This window comes from Populus trichocarpa, chromosome 9 (assembly GCF_000002775.5).
Source record: "Populus trichocarpa isolate Nisqually-1 chromosome 9, P.trichocarpa_v4.1, whole genome shotgun sequence".
NCBI classification, from domain to species: domain Eukaryota; kingdom Viridiplantae; phylum Streptophyta; class Magnoliopsida; order Malpighiales; family Salicaceae; genus Populus; species Populus trichocarpa.
The window spans coordinates 12,618,793-12,632,588 of NC_037293.2; the positions used below are offsets into that span (position 1 = coordinate 12,618,793).

General features: G+C 36.0%; 2 protein-coding genes across 8 annotated transcripts; both read right to left on the bottom strand.

Moving 5' to 3' along the window:
- Positions 1-635: 635 nt before the first annotated feature.
- Positions 636-8,831, bottom strand: LOC7460055 (uncharacterized). 5 transcript variants are annotated; one of them, XM_024608752.2, is made up of 16 exons: positions 8,701-8,831; positions 8,056-8,278; positions 7,353-7,593; positions 6,850-7,127; positions 6,385-6,552; positions 5,506-6,270; positions 5,294-5,388; positions 4,813-4,875; positions 4,635-4,723; positions 4,467-4,532; positions 3,603-4,223; positions 3,429-3,497; positions 3,173-3,243; positions 3,030-3,087; positions 1,715-1,982; positions 636-1,482 (listed from the first exon to the last, which is right to left on the bottom strand). In XM_024608752.2, the coding sequence occupies exons 2-16, from the start codon at positions 8,274-8,276 to the stop codon at positions 872-874; spliced, it is 3,684 nt and encodes a 1,227-aa protein (XP_024464520.1). In that variant the 5' UTR covers positions 8,277-8,278; positions 8,701-8,831; the 3' UTR covers positions 636-871. The 5 variants fall into 5 exon arrangements, with proteins under 5 accessions (XP_024464520.1, XP_024464518.1, XP_024464519.1 ...); XM_024608750.2 differs by having other exon boundaries at positions 8,056-8,301; positions 8,701-8,823; XM_024608751.2 differs by lacking the exon at positions 8,701-8,831 and having other exon boundaries at positions 7,359-7,593; positions 8,056-8,672.
- Positions 8,832-9,934: 1,103 nt separating this feature from the next.
- Positions 9,935-13,355, bottom strand: LOC7460054 (ABSCISIC ACID-INSENSITIVE 5-like protein 1). 3 transcript variants are annotated; one of them, XM_024608541.2, is made up of 5 exons: positions 13,097-13,342; positions 11,055-12,025; positions 10,483-10,554; positions 10,316-10,345; positions 9,935-10,177 (listed from the first exon to the last, which is right to left on the bottom strand). In XM_024608541.2, exons 2-5 carry the CDS (start codon positions 11,925-11,927, stop codon positions 10,091-10,093), a joined length of 1,062 nt encoding a protein of 353 aa, XP_024464309.1. In that variant the 5' UTR covers positions 11,928-12,025; positions 13,097-13,342; the 3' UTR covers positions 9,935-10,090. The 3 variants fall into 3 exon arrangements, with proteins under 3 accessions (XP_024464309.1, XP_002312814.2, XP_052311638.1); XM_002312778.3 differs by having other exon boundaries at positions 13,108-13,341; XM_052455678.1 differs by lacking the exons at positions 9,935-10,177; positions 10,316-10,345; positions 10,483-10,554 and adding an exon at positions 10,581-10,702 and having other exon boundaries at positions 13,108-13,355.
- Between the last annotated feature and the right edge of the window lie 441 nt (positions 13,356-13,796).

The following is a 13,796-nucleotide window of genomic DNA, read 5'->3' on the forward strand; positions in this document are numbered from 1 at the left end:
CATCGGAAAGGTGTAGAATGGTTTTATTTTCACCGGCCATCCACAAAAGAGATGTAGTACTGCTAGGAAAACATAACAAAAACTGGATTTAGAAAAAAATAATAATTAAAATGCAGCACAGCAACAAAATGTTAAGATTAAAAACCCTGGCAATGCTTTGATGTGTAGCTGCAGAGACACTTGTCTGGAAAGTTAGTAGTTATCAGTAAAACCTATATGGATGCAAGGACTCAAGATACTATGGCAGAGGGTGAGAAAAAATTCTCTGTAAAGAGTACTACTTTGCAACATCATCATTATCTTGGTATTATTTTCCCTCTCTGAAACAGTGCTCTCATGACCAAAATTAGCCTGTAGAGCAGAAGTGAAATAATTTTCAAGAGAACTGAGTGTAACTGATGAAAAAAAGGGTCAGTCCACTTGTATATTACCTCTACTTACCAATTAGCATTCAATGTCTAGAGGTAATTCCTGTTAAATAGTGATCAGGTGCATTGATGCTTCATTCATGTTTAACAAGGTGGAAGCGTAGTAGGAGAAAAGGTTCCTATGGTGATCAGAACCGAAACTATGAATACGAACAGGAATCGGATGCAGATGCATTTCAAAATAAGGGAGCAAGAAACGAGAGAAAAGAAAAAAATCCACGCAGAACCGCATCTATACATTGCAATTCTGAAGGAGACATGAATCCCTTCGGACTGAAGCAAGTTCCTTGGTCCGTACAATCAGTATACTTGCTTACAGATCATATACAGGAGAATCGATCATAATTACAACTGTTTTTTGCTTACCTCAACCAGGCCGGTTAGATTTGATCTCAAAAATGGTTTCCATGTTCCAACTTCACCAGCATGAAGCCCAAAGCTCTCTACATAAGCATGTTCAACTCCATAAGGTCATCCATTGGTATTTCAAGACCTATGGAATCATGGCCTTGCAATCCATCCTCACCAATATTCAACCAAGAGCCAAGATCTTGAGGCCCACCGAGGTCAGTAGATCCTCCTAGTTCAATTGTATCAAACTCATTTAGTTGCGAGTGTGGAAAATCACTGGGTTCATCAACTTCTTTAGGGGTGTCCTGAGGAATGTTGCCAAGAGACATTGATCCCGCTCGCTCTATTTTATTGCTAGCATTAGCTACTGAATGATAAGATCCACGAGGTCCGTTTCCTGAATTCAATAAATGAGTACTCTTTTGCTTGGGCTTTGACTTTGTTTTGCGCTCGCCTTTGACTCCGTCCAATGATGAGTGACTGGCTCCAGAAACAGAATTACTTCTTGAATTATCCTTGCTTTGTTCTCTATCTCTATCGTTTCTCCTACCTTTTACTCCACCAAGAACAGTACTGTCAAGAGTGGATGTTACCCTTGATGAAGGGTTGCCAATAACATCATCTATAAACACTTCCCTCTTCTTACTTCTTTCAAAGTTATCACTATGAGAATCGTATCTCTCAAAAGTGCTAGAAACAGCACCTAGTGGCAAGATATGGAAACACAGAGAATCATATACTGCTGTTGGAACACAAAAGCAACTTAAAAATTGCAAAAAATAGAGTCAAAATTGTCTTAGTATACTATTGATGTTCTGACACTTCCCAAGACAGTCTGAGAATCTTGAGAAATGCATATAGCCATTCTAAAGTCTATTCTAAGAGATGATTAATGAGCATCATTAAAGAAAATGAAAAGATTTAACTTGACATACCTGATCCTCTGGCTTCAGCATGAATGTTAGAGACTTCATTGCATGTGGTCCTTGCAGTTCCTGAGCCCACACAACCCACAGATTTGGTGTCGTTGTTGCATATAGGTGCAGAGAAGTTGACCCGCTGCAGTGCAGGCTCGCTGAAACAACTGCTGCCAGTATCTTCAAATTTGTGACATCTAGCAAGAGTGCGCTTGATAAAAGCCAATGAAACTTGCCTTGAAACCTTGCGGACAGTACTTTTTGAGGTACTATTCCCACGACATGCCTGTATAAGTCGATAACAGACTGTCAATGGTATAGAACTGATGAAAGGGCCTTGATTCCCATAATTACATGGAATATTTTGTATGACCAATCCGGAAGAGACCAAATTACACCATGTTTAAACTCTCAAATGTTACATATGTTTTAAACCTTTGATCTCCCAAATGTTACACATGTTTTAAGCCTTTGATCTCCAAATTCTACTCTTGCACATTGGATTTATTGGAAAACTACAGTAAAACATAGATGTCCAAGTTTTCCAGTTTTATGCAGGTGCAATTTGATTTTCTCCATATATTGACATGCATAAACCTAGTAAGTATGACAGGTAAATACAATTGCTATTCTACCTCAGGATCACCCACAAATTCTTAGGGATTAGACTGCTAAACCATATGTAGGTTGAACAACCGAGAAACATATTTCAGTAACTAGCATGAAAACTACTTACAGACACAAAATATGAGCAAACACACTGGGAACGATTTTTCCTTATTCCCCAAAAGAAATGAGCTGTCTTTTTTTAATATATATATGCATGAGACTTGTTACAAAATTAAAAACATCTTACTATCACAAGAAGTATATACAAAAGGCACAGGTTTCATTCCAGGACACTAAAATTACACCTCATGCACATGGCTATCCTCCAACAGGTTCTTTTAATGATTTGTCTATGTTACAAGAAAAGTACTTTTAGGAGTGCAGCAAACAAGTATACATGTTGCGTGAGTAGGAATGCCCAAACATCCTAGTTTTCTAGATCACACTCACACACCTGAGATACATGGCTGTATCCTCAAGCTATTTGAGAAATTCAAAGGTCGAAAAGAAATTGTTGAGAAATGCAAGCCATATATGCCTGTCCATAAGTGTAGGTTTTTTGTCCAAAACTGTTTATTTCCTATTTCAATCAAAGGCTCTCTGATAAGATGGGAAGCAAAATTATACCTCTGCAGGCTAAAGGTTTACATAATAATAGTATTCCTTGATTGCTAAGAAGTTGACAAAAAGAAACCATGGCTCAATGGAAGAATAAAACAAATACCAATTGTTTTTTGTAAGCCATCTGAATAAGTTGGTCCATTGCAACATGTTCAGCGTTCCTGCAAATGAAACCATGTTACTTTGATCCAAACAATATCTATGGATTTCATGACAGCAGGACCTCACAACCACTGTGAAACCTACCTTTTTTCCATATCTCTTCCTTTCTGCACAGCTTTACCAAGTTTCCCTAACTTGTTTTTCATTATTCCAATCTGTCAGTAATGAAAGGTGTTACAAGAGATAACAAGCCAAAAAAAAAGGTGAATTTAAAAGAAACAACTTGAAGTGTCAAAAAAAAATCAAAGAAAAAACAAACAAGAAGAGGAAAGAAATTGTGCAAACACTTTCTGCATTAAGAACAACTAGATAGAGAAAAAGAAACTCGGAGGCACACAACCTGCTGATGCAGCCCTTCTTTAAGCTCCATTATATTTTGAATAATCACTTCTCTCTCTGCTACATCAGGCTGCATGAAAGCATAAGAAGCATATAAAAAAATGAATAAAATTGAGGAACATGATATGCTATCACTTGAGAAAGAAAACATCAATGTATATAATAGAATGTTTACCAGTGTTTCTGGGCATAAACCAATACTTTGTAGCTCAAGCAAAAGTCGTTCATCCAGACACATCAGCTGATATTGGCCATCAGAGGAAGAGAAGCCTGGCATATTTAATTCCCTCATCTGCAGAGCACCTGGATCATTAGAACATATTTCACTGGCATGCCCAGCATCTGAATGTGAAAAGTCATCATCTACTGGCCACTGTTCATTGCTATGCAAAGAACTGGACATGCTTGGATTCCTAATTGCATTTGATATAACACTCTTATCACATGAAAGTCTATCCAAGAAGCAGTTCTTCTGTGTCTGAAAATTCACTTTTGACTCAACTTCAGATTCCATTCTGTCTCTATCTCTAGGTTCAATATCAATCAGATTACATGAACCACAATGAGAGTCATCACTGGCATAGTTAAGAGACATATTCTTCGATTCACTTTGTAGGTAAAATTCTTCACTTTCATCTTCTTCAATTAAAGCAGAAAGAACTCTTTGGTATAACAGAGCACCCTTGTCCAAACTTCCCATATCAGCTCTTCCACATAAAGTTGTCTTGACTGATTCTTGATTAAGGTCCTCCGCTTGAATTCTACCAGAACGTCCTTTTTTATGCACAACAGCGCCCTGAAAGAAACAGATCCTTTTTATCAAACTTCATTCTTGCATTTTTCTTTTATTTTCTTTCTTTTCTTTTCTTTTTCTTTCTTGGGTCTCATCTGAATTTATTTAAGATTAAAATAAAACTGATTTCTGACAGTTGAAAGTCCATAACAAAACTTAACAAATTGGAGGCAAACCACACCGCAAATTATAGGAATGCATGAGAGAGACTGATTAAATAATTAAAGAATATAATTCAAACAGTACCAAAACATTATATGTGGTGCCAAGCATTTGAGAAAAACACTCATCAAGCCCTTGCGCAGAAGTTAGCTGAACAAGCCAGAAAGAATAGCAACGCAAAGAGAAATTGTTAGTCTCTGATCCATGAAAGTTCACAACATCCCAAATCTATCAAAGCATCCCACTTATTACCTGTTGCTTCAAGTAGGAAAGATCCTCTAAGCTGACAGAAGCAAAAATAGAGTCCATCTTCTTCCAAAAAGGACCGGAACAGGCAAGGTCTACAGAAACAAGCATTTTAAAGACAGTTTATGCAATAAACAGAGCTGGCTTTTCAGGATAAGCTTAAGAAAAAGGTAAAAATGCATACCACTAGCTTTCCAAGCAGAATTAGCAGCTGAAAATAGTTCTTCATGATCATCACCAGATTCACCTGAGAATAACATATCAATGCGTGTTAAAATAAATTGCAGCCAAGACTTGCATCAAATGGAATTTTTACAAGCTCTATAGTAAATTTTTACTGTTTTAAATTCCTTGCATACGCATAGACAAACAAAAATAAATACATAAAATTTGTCAATATAAATAATAAAACCAGCAACTTCACAAAAAAGGCACAAATTCACCGGAAGATGTTGATGTCCATGTGATTTATATTCGAGCTGAGTATTTTGGTCATGCCAAGAAGAGAGTTTTGTCCAGTGGAAAAAAAACACTAACATAAATTTCATCCTGCAGCATAGTTTTAAGATATGCAATGCTCATCATGAAGAACAGAGTCTTTCTACACATCACAAATCTAAAAAAGAAAACTCCAAATTTATTGTACAGGTAACAATGAATAGTACCTGTAAAATCTAAGGAACCACTGTTGGGCACCAGTCCAACATGCATTAAAGCCTTCTGATCTTTCAGCTTTTTGGAAGGTAGACGGCCAGTTTTACTGATTCAGAGAAATATATAAAAGCTTCAAAATTCAGAACAGTATCGAAAACAACTTCACAATATAATTTGACCAACCAATAGGTTGCTTTGGAGTAGAGGCAGTTAGGGAAGACACCTCTTATTTTTATCAGAAGCACCCTTTGTACTCTGAAATGGCTTAGCAGCTGGAAGATTCTCTAACTTCTCCCTCACTGGATGACTAGCTGGCCTTGTTAAGGATGAAACTCGTCCACTCCTTCCTTGTCTCCGTATGCCATCCCCAATTTCATTAGTTGATGATTTATTCTTCTTAGTAGGCAATACAGAAGTTCCAACTTTTTGAGTTGCAGAAAGAGAAACCTCACTACTATCTGTTCCTTTGTCCTTTGGTTTATTCTCTCCAGCTCCTGATTCTTCACTTTCAGATAACCCAAAGGGAGATTGAACACTCTCAAGTTCCCTCTTGAACTTTGGAGTGTTAGTATCTAGATTGCTGGCAATCAGAGATCCATTGATTCCAATGGAAGAACTTCTGACACTAAAATCAGAAGTGGGAAAACCTTGAGATGACATCTGAGCTTCAATATGGTTTGAACCAGGAGAAATTACATTTGCCCTCCGTGAACGCGAGTTTTTGTGTGGTCTCTGACCAACCCACTTAGCCATAGCATGTGAAGATGAGCCTGCCGACAATTGACCCCTGTGGTTATTTACCACTCCAGGCACTGGGACTTTATTTGAACTTGTAGGCTGTTCCAAACCTTGAAGGGATGTGGGAGATGGGTGAACTTTAAGCGATGAATCCAGCAGCATGATGGACCCAGTACGTGGTGCTCGAGAAACCTTTGCTTTTATCACTGTAATAGGAGTGCTTGCTAAATTATCCTCATGAGTATTTGACCTGATAAACAGCACCATATAAAAATTAATAGCCTCACACGTCATAACAAACAACCTGATGTAATGAATTGATGCACCTTTACTACAGAGTGATATTAAAGATGAAAATACCTACTTATTTGTTCCTTTTGTCACAGCCTTATGCTCTGAAAGAGCTTTACAGTCTCTTGGAAGAGGACCACTTTCCATTTCATTCTTAAGGACTGAGCCGGTATCTGAACTACTAGGTTCGAAAGAACCATCCAATTTGTTCATTCCACTGATTCCAGCAGACGACTTTGATCTGTAATATATTAGAAAACCATTTATATAACAAAATCTCTTTGAATTTCTTCCTTTATCATGAATGTGGGAAAAGGCATGAACACAATTCAATCAGAGAAGCAATGCACTAGCATGTCAATTATAGATTGCTGCTTTGGAAAGGAGAACCCAAACAAACAATAAAGATACAAGCTTTCTAAACATGATGTCTCCACAGTTGCACTCGAAAGAACACAGTAGCAGATTCCTGATATTAAACAACAATCACAACATAACCAAAAAACCAGCAATGATGTCAATAAACAAACATAATTACCTGAAACCCTGAGCATCACATGATCGCAACTTAGAGTCAGCGCTCATCTTGGAAGGTATAGTTTGTTTTTGTTCTCGATCACCATTTATAACTCTATTACTCATTAGCCCAACAGAACGCTTTTTTTTATTTTTTGTATCCCATCTTTCACCCGCAGCAGGCAATCTGCGGATATTTTCTTCAAACCGAACAGCAGCAGCACCAACATCCTGGAGCATATCTCCACCCTTATCCGTTACCATCTGTTGCCTTGAGGGCATTGTGGACCTACCATCTGCCTGGTAGCACAAGTAATATAAACAGAGTTAAAAGCTTGTGTAAGCCACAGAGAGAACATAAATAATCCCTATGATCGAAGCGGGAGGCAGATTCAACAAAGCATCTAGTAAACTAAACTGCCTAATCTATAATCAAATCTCTGGTTCAGAAATCAATCATGTCTCAAACATTATGAAGATGTAAAAAGGAAGAAAAGTTATCAAGATCAATGTCCAAGTACAAACCCGCACATCTGCCACTGAAGTACGAACACGCTTATTCAGCCCAGTACTCTTGGTCCTGTCCTTCAATCTTTGAGCCATATCATGAGGATTCCTATGAATCTGACCCCCTGCCTTTGCTGCATTCGCTAAATTTGACTTCTCATTCAGTGAAAGCTCACTCCTTTGTCGTTTGTTTGAGCTTAAGGCTTCTCTATACCTTTCCAATTTAGATAAGGATTCGCGCAACAGTTTTGCTCTGTCCCTGTTATAAATACATGACATCTTTAATAACTACTCAAGGTTTGAGCTCTCCAGAAACATGTAAATAAATCATTAAATTGAACTACATCTTCAACACGAAAATCTAAAGCAAAACAAGGATACTATACATGCATAAAGATAGAAACAGCATCAAAGGAAGAATTTTGAATTGCAATAATATGCAGGGGTTGACAAAAGTTTTCCAAAATATACAGGCAAATAAAATATCAGGGGACAGAAAACTTGTTAAGGACTACGAAGATATTTCATCATCTTGTTTATAACATGAAATACAAGCAACTAATTTTTCCATAACAGCATTATCCCATGGCATTGCCATGTCAATAGCGATGCACAGCCATTACACTTCAATTGCAAAAACAATCACATAATGACTTATACGAGTAAAATCCCAAATAACCATAACATGCAGCAGGAAGTTGAAATCTGATGAACAACATACTTGGCCTTTCTAGAAGTATCTTGCACACTTTGTTTAAAATGCTTTAGCTCCTCCGTTGCTACTGGAGGCATCGGCTTGGGATGTGCAACTCCAAACGAATGATCATCTGACGCACTACTGGGAGGAACTCCCAAAACCCTCCTCACCTCTCCGGACCGAGTATATTTCTGATTGCCTAACGTAATTGGCTCCAAAGGCACACATTGTGGAAATGGCGGCATATCTGGTGACATGGCAGAACTTCCTCTATTTAAATTATTATCTCAACTTAAAATTTCGTCTTAAGCTGCTCCGAACAAGTAACTTAATAACACAGAACATCCCTCAATTTATTTTCTCTCCTCAACATTTTCTCAGGAACCAAACAGAAAATATCAAAACTTCCATAAACTAAAACTCTCATTTTTGTCAAATTTACCCTTAAAACCATCAATTTTAAATAGAAAAAACAACCCAAAAAAATCGAGATTCCCATATTAATCCTAAGTAATCAGCTACTAATACTAAATAAATACAACAATTATTGATTGAATTACATGAAATGATTAAAAAATTAGAGAATTTCATGAAAGATTAAGAAAAACCACCCTAGCTACTAAATACAGTAGGAATTATGAGAAATTAAAAGAGAAAAGCTTAGATTACCTCAGAATCGTTGAAGTCAAGCTTCGATAAAAAAGAAATATATTATTATTATTATTTTGGAGAGAGAAAAATCGTGTAATTATTTTAGAGAGAAAAAGAAATGTAAAAGGCTCGCGGGAGTGGGAGAGGAGGATGATAAAAATAATGATTTATATGATCCCTTGAGTATTGGTATTTTTATCGAATCGATACGCTTATTTTATATTTAGTCCGATTGGGTCCTCTATTTTTAAATTAGTAATAATTGAATCCCTAATGAGATGAAAAGTTTTTAGAATTGTATCCCACACTCTTCTTTATTAAAAAGGAAAATTAGAAATATTTGTTTAACCAATGGGCTATAATTAAAGAAGAGATTATTGGATATTAAAGTTGTAGTGCTCTTCTACTCAAATAAAAATATAACCTATCAAAAAAAATTAAAAAAAAACTCAATAAAAAATGTAATAAAAAATGAGAATAATATGGATAAAAATATGTGCTTTAATTACTCATGAGAGAAAAAAAAAAGCTTCATATTTATGAATTTGTAAAACTTAAAATGACATCAAGTTGAAATTTACAAAATATTTTGAACATAAGCAAAATTTCAATTTATAATTTAATTTTGCTAACTGTAGATTTAATATATTGAAGGAAATTAAGATTATATAATTTATTAATTTATAAAATTAAATTAGCAACTCTCGAAAGTTTAAGTGGTTAGATGAGATTTTAAAATATATATTTTTTATTTTTTAATATATTTTTTAAATAAAATATTTTTAAATTTAAAATTTATATAACCTCGCATTATTATTTGGGCATGGAAGTTTTTTTTTTTACATAATGTTATTGTTGTTGTTGTTAAAATGTAACAGATCATGTTGATAGTTCCACGGTTCATGAAGGGTAATAAAAACAGTAATTAATCATCTTCTTCTACAACTAGTTTTTTGTTTTTTTGTCGTTCAAGCCCACCTTCTTCAATGTTATCCTTCATAATTAAACACAACCATATCCTAATCTTCCATCAAAGATTCAAGATGACTCAGTGAGTTCCTCTGTTGAGAGTATTGGATTTGGAGTTTTAGGATCCTAGCTAGATACTGGCTGGCTATGTTGATGTGCTGAAAAATGATGAACTCAGAGTTTTAGCTTGATTCCTACGTACCTCTTGAGTTAAATAACAATTTCTTTTCCCAAAATATTAAATTCATACTTGTTATTCATATTAAAAAAAGAAAGAAAAAAAAGAAGAGAATTCCTTATGGTACCCCAGCTTATTTATGAATATAGTGAAGAGAAGAGCTAGGACAGTAATTAATGACACTAAATTAATATATGGTTTTAACACATATAACTATCACTATACATACGATTGGCCACCTTAACATTCGTCTTCATTGCCTCACCAAGCCAGGCTGACTGTCCTCCTTATGCCCCTCAACTTATCATCTTTCTCTTGTGTCATCTTTGATGATTTCCTTCTCATAACCTGTAATTGTGGGGAATTAGCCATAAAAGAAGATTGTTTTTTTCCCTTTCTTCTTTTGTGTGTGTGTTTGTCAAGGTAGTGGAAGAGTAGGGTTTAAAGAAAATAGACAAAAATCGTAAATAATGAGTAGTGCTGTACCTCTTCCTTTCGCTTCTCCTCTATTTCCTCCTGTTTCAAATTATATTTCAGAAAAAATCAAAAGGGCTAGCTTTTATTAGGGTGCTGATAATAGTACTGATCAGGGGAAATATTATACATATGTTATAATTAATGAAAGACTATCTCTAGTTTTAATTAATAATTACCACAATTTGCTTAAGCTTAGCATTCTCTTCTTTGAGTTGATTCAACTCAAGTTCCAGCTCCACTGTATATGCCTGCAGTATAATACATGTAAGAGATTTTGGTCAGAATATTAACTACAGTAGCGGTGTGTCTATCATGGAAAAAATGATTTCTTGAAACACTACTGTCTACTGGCCTTCATGTCTGCAAAACATGAGGTGGAGACTCAAGTTCAAGTCCCTGCAGTGCATCATTTAATTCAAAAATCAAGAACAAAGAAGTAAAGAATTCCTTGAGATTAATAACATTTGAAGTACTATATAAATTTTAAAACAATTAAACATATAAAATGAACCATTAATTCTAAGAGAAGAACCACGGTTATGAGTGATCTAACATGTTATTATTTCGTTTTTAAAAAAATAAAAAAATTCTTTGATATTTATGTGGGAGGTTTCACTGGATCAATGTGCTTCTTAGATCAACTTAAAATCAACCTGAATAAGATTCTTCTATATATGTCGTGGTTCTCCAAATCATGTATGCTTTTATGTGTGTGAATTAAGGTAGAGAATTATGAGAAGACAAAAACCTGCTTCCTAGCACGTGATCGTGCTGCTGACTCTCTATTCTTTATCATCCGGCGTTGCCTCCGCTCCACGACCACCTCAGGCGGACCATCGTTCATTCTCTTCTTGCTCGATTGTGCTCCTAATTCCATTATGCTTTGACACTTCTCATTCTTAGCATTATTTGGTACAACCTCTCCCACATTATACCCTAATTTGCCTTGTGGGAACATTTGGTAAGCTGCGAAACCATTGCCAGCAGATAAATTTTGGTATCCTAACCCCATCATATGCCCCATTCCAAAGTTCATGTCCAAACATGCATTGTTTCTGTCCTGAATTGGTGTCGCCTTCTTGTGTTGCGAGGACCCTGCAGGAGCCTCTTGAACTACACCGGCTTTTATTAGGAAATCTTCTAATGTTATCTCACCCAGTGTTTGTTGGCGTTGAGGAGGTTCATGATCAGCACCAATGCTGTTGGGATTATGTTGCTGTGGTTCTTCATTTTGTATCTCAAACAATACCTCATCGACAGTTTTCTTGCAAAGGGGAGCAGGGAGAGAGAAAGAGCCTTGTCGTGCTAAATTCGGACATTGCTTCGTTACACCACCATGATCATTATCAGGCCTAACATTTTGGTTGGGTTGTGAGGGAACTTGATTATCATCGGAATTCCACAGGTTAACAAAAAATTCATCCATGTTCATAGAGCCAAAGCTCTTCCCTCTCTTGAGCTGGATTTCATTGAGGGTAAGTGACAAGAGAGAACTTTGCCCATCTAATGGAGAAAATGGGGTGTCCTTCAATGTCTGATCTTGGTGATCTTGTGGTTGTAGCACAGGAGATTCTTGTATGGCATTGCCATAGGCAATATTTTCAGATACCATTCCTTGCATCGAACAGCTAGCAGGTTGTCTAGGAAGTGTCTTGGCCAATGGAGATGATTGCTGAACTAGGAATTTTGAGCTTGTAAACGTTGCAGCGGTTCAAGTCCCTGAACAAGAAAATCTGTTCAGATTAATATTTAGCAGGTAAAATTCTTATACAGGGATTACAGCGCAGTACCATCACTTTCACCTTCAAAAATAAATTGAAGGGAGAATCTACTTTCTTAAACAAAGTATTATGGTGAGAAGATCTGCTTAATTATAAACTAATCAAACACTAATTAGTAACAACTGCATACCTGAAGTTCGTGTATATATATAAAAGGGTTATAGAACAAGACGACAACCAGTTCATTTTTTATATATATAAAAAAAGTAATTTGATAGAGAACTTCTGTTTAAATAATAAAAAGAGATGAGCTAACTAATAAAATGCACATGCATATAAATTATATATGTCGATTGGAGTCTCTCTGCGACTCTCCTCTCTTATCCCATCTTAGTGCCGGATTTTATCAGGCCATCCGGGTCAAGTTACTAAAGTCATGGATTTTACAACTATGCTAATAATAGAATTTGATAATTCTAAAATAAATAAATAAAAATTCTTTTTTTATTTTCAAAAGAAAATTTTCCTTACTGAAATTAACAGTGAATAAAGAAAAAGTGGGGGGGGGGGGGGGGGGGGGGAAGAGTTTCTAGTGCAGGATATTTATTCAATAAGTAAATAATACAGTACTCTGCTGCCAGTGAGATGCATGCAAGGGTCGAATCCCTATGCATGCCCACTAATTAAACAGTCTTTAAAACCCGATTAAGAAATTGCAATTATATATATAATAAAGATGATTGGACGGAGTAGAGTAGATGATTAAACAAATTGATATCCTTAATCAAAACTTGATAATTAAGAGTAAGCAAGTTTTAAAAATGCTATAAAATCTTGACCGTAATTTAAGATAGAAACTCTTGAAGTTCCGGTCGGAGTTACAGCATCTCCACCGCGAAGACAAACGGAGCCAGGCCTCTAGCTAGGCTCTAGCACATTTGCATGCAGCAATTAATCTACCATGTAATTAATGAAAAATAACACTCAAGACATGACCAAATACACACACAGAATAACATGTCTGGCGAGAGGAGAAGAAATTAATGCCATTTCCAAACTAAAAGATGACCTGAAACTGACCAGGAAGATATTTGAGAGAGAGAGCACTAAAAGAACCAGAGCCGGAGAGTTCTCCTCGTCATTTTGTACTTGCTGTCTTTGCTAAGGGAGAAATGGGAATCTATGGCTATGAAGAGGGAAAGAATGAGTTGCTTAAACCAGTGGATCTGTAGGTAGAGACTGGAGAGGGGAGGAGGGGGAGGAGTGGTGGGGGGTTTAGTTTTGGTGTAACTGCCATGGCCAATACCTCAGTACAAGGCCACCCTTAATACATGGCAGAAGTGGCCCCCTCCATGCTGTTCGGGTTTCTTTGACACGTCTATGCCACTTGCCTCTTTTTTTCTTTTTCTGCCAGATAAAACAAACTCCCTTTTCTCACCTTACCATCCATGCATGGCTTTGGCTTTTCTCTGGAAAGGTAGATTTGGGTATGGTTTTGACTCTCAAAAATCTCTATATTTTTATCTACAATTATATCATTTTATTTTTTTAAAAAAATAATTTTTACCATCATTAAGCTTTGAATCATGGGTTTATTAAATCAATCTGAATTTAGCAATTATATTTATAATTTCTTTTGTCTTTCTATATATTTTAAACTTGGGGCTATTAAAACAGACTTTGTTTTTAGTAATTTTTCAAAAAAAATCATGTTTAAAGGTAATATGTCGGATCATTATTGCACTATATTTGGAAAAATTTATAACATT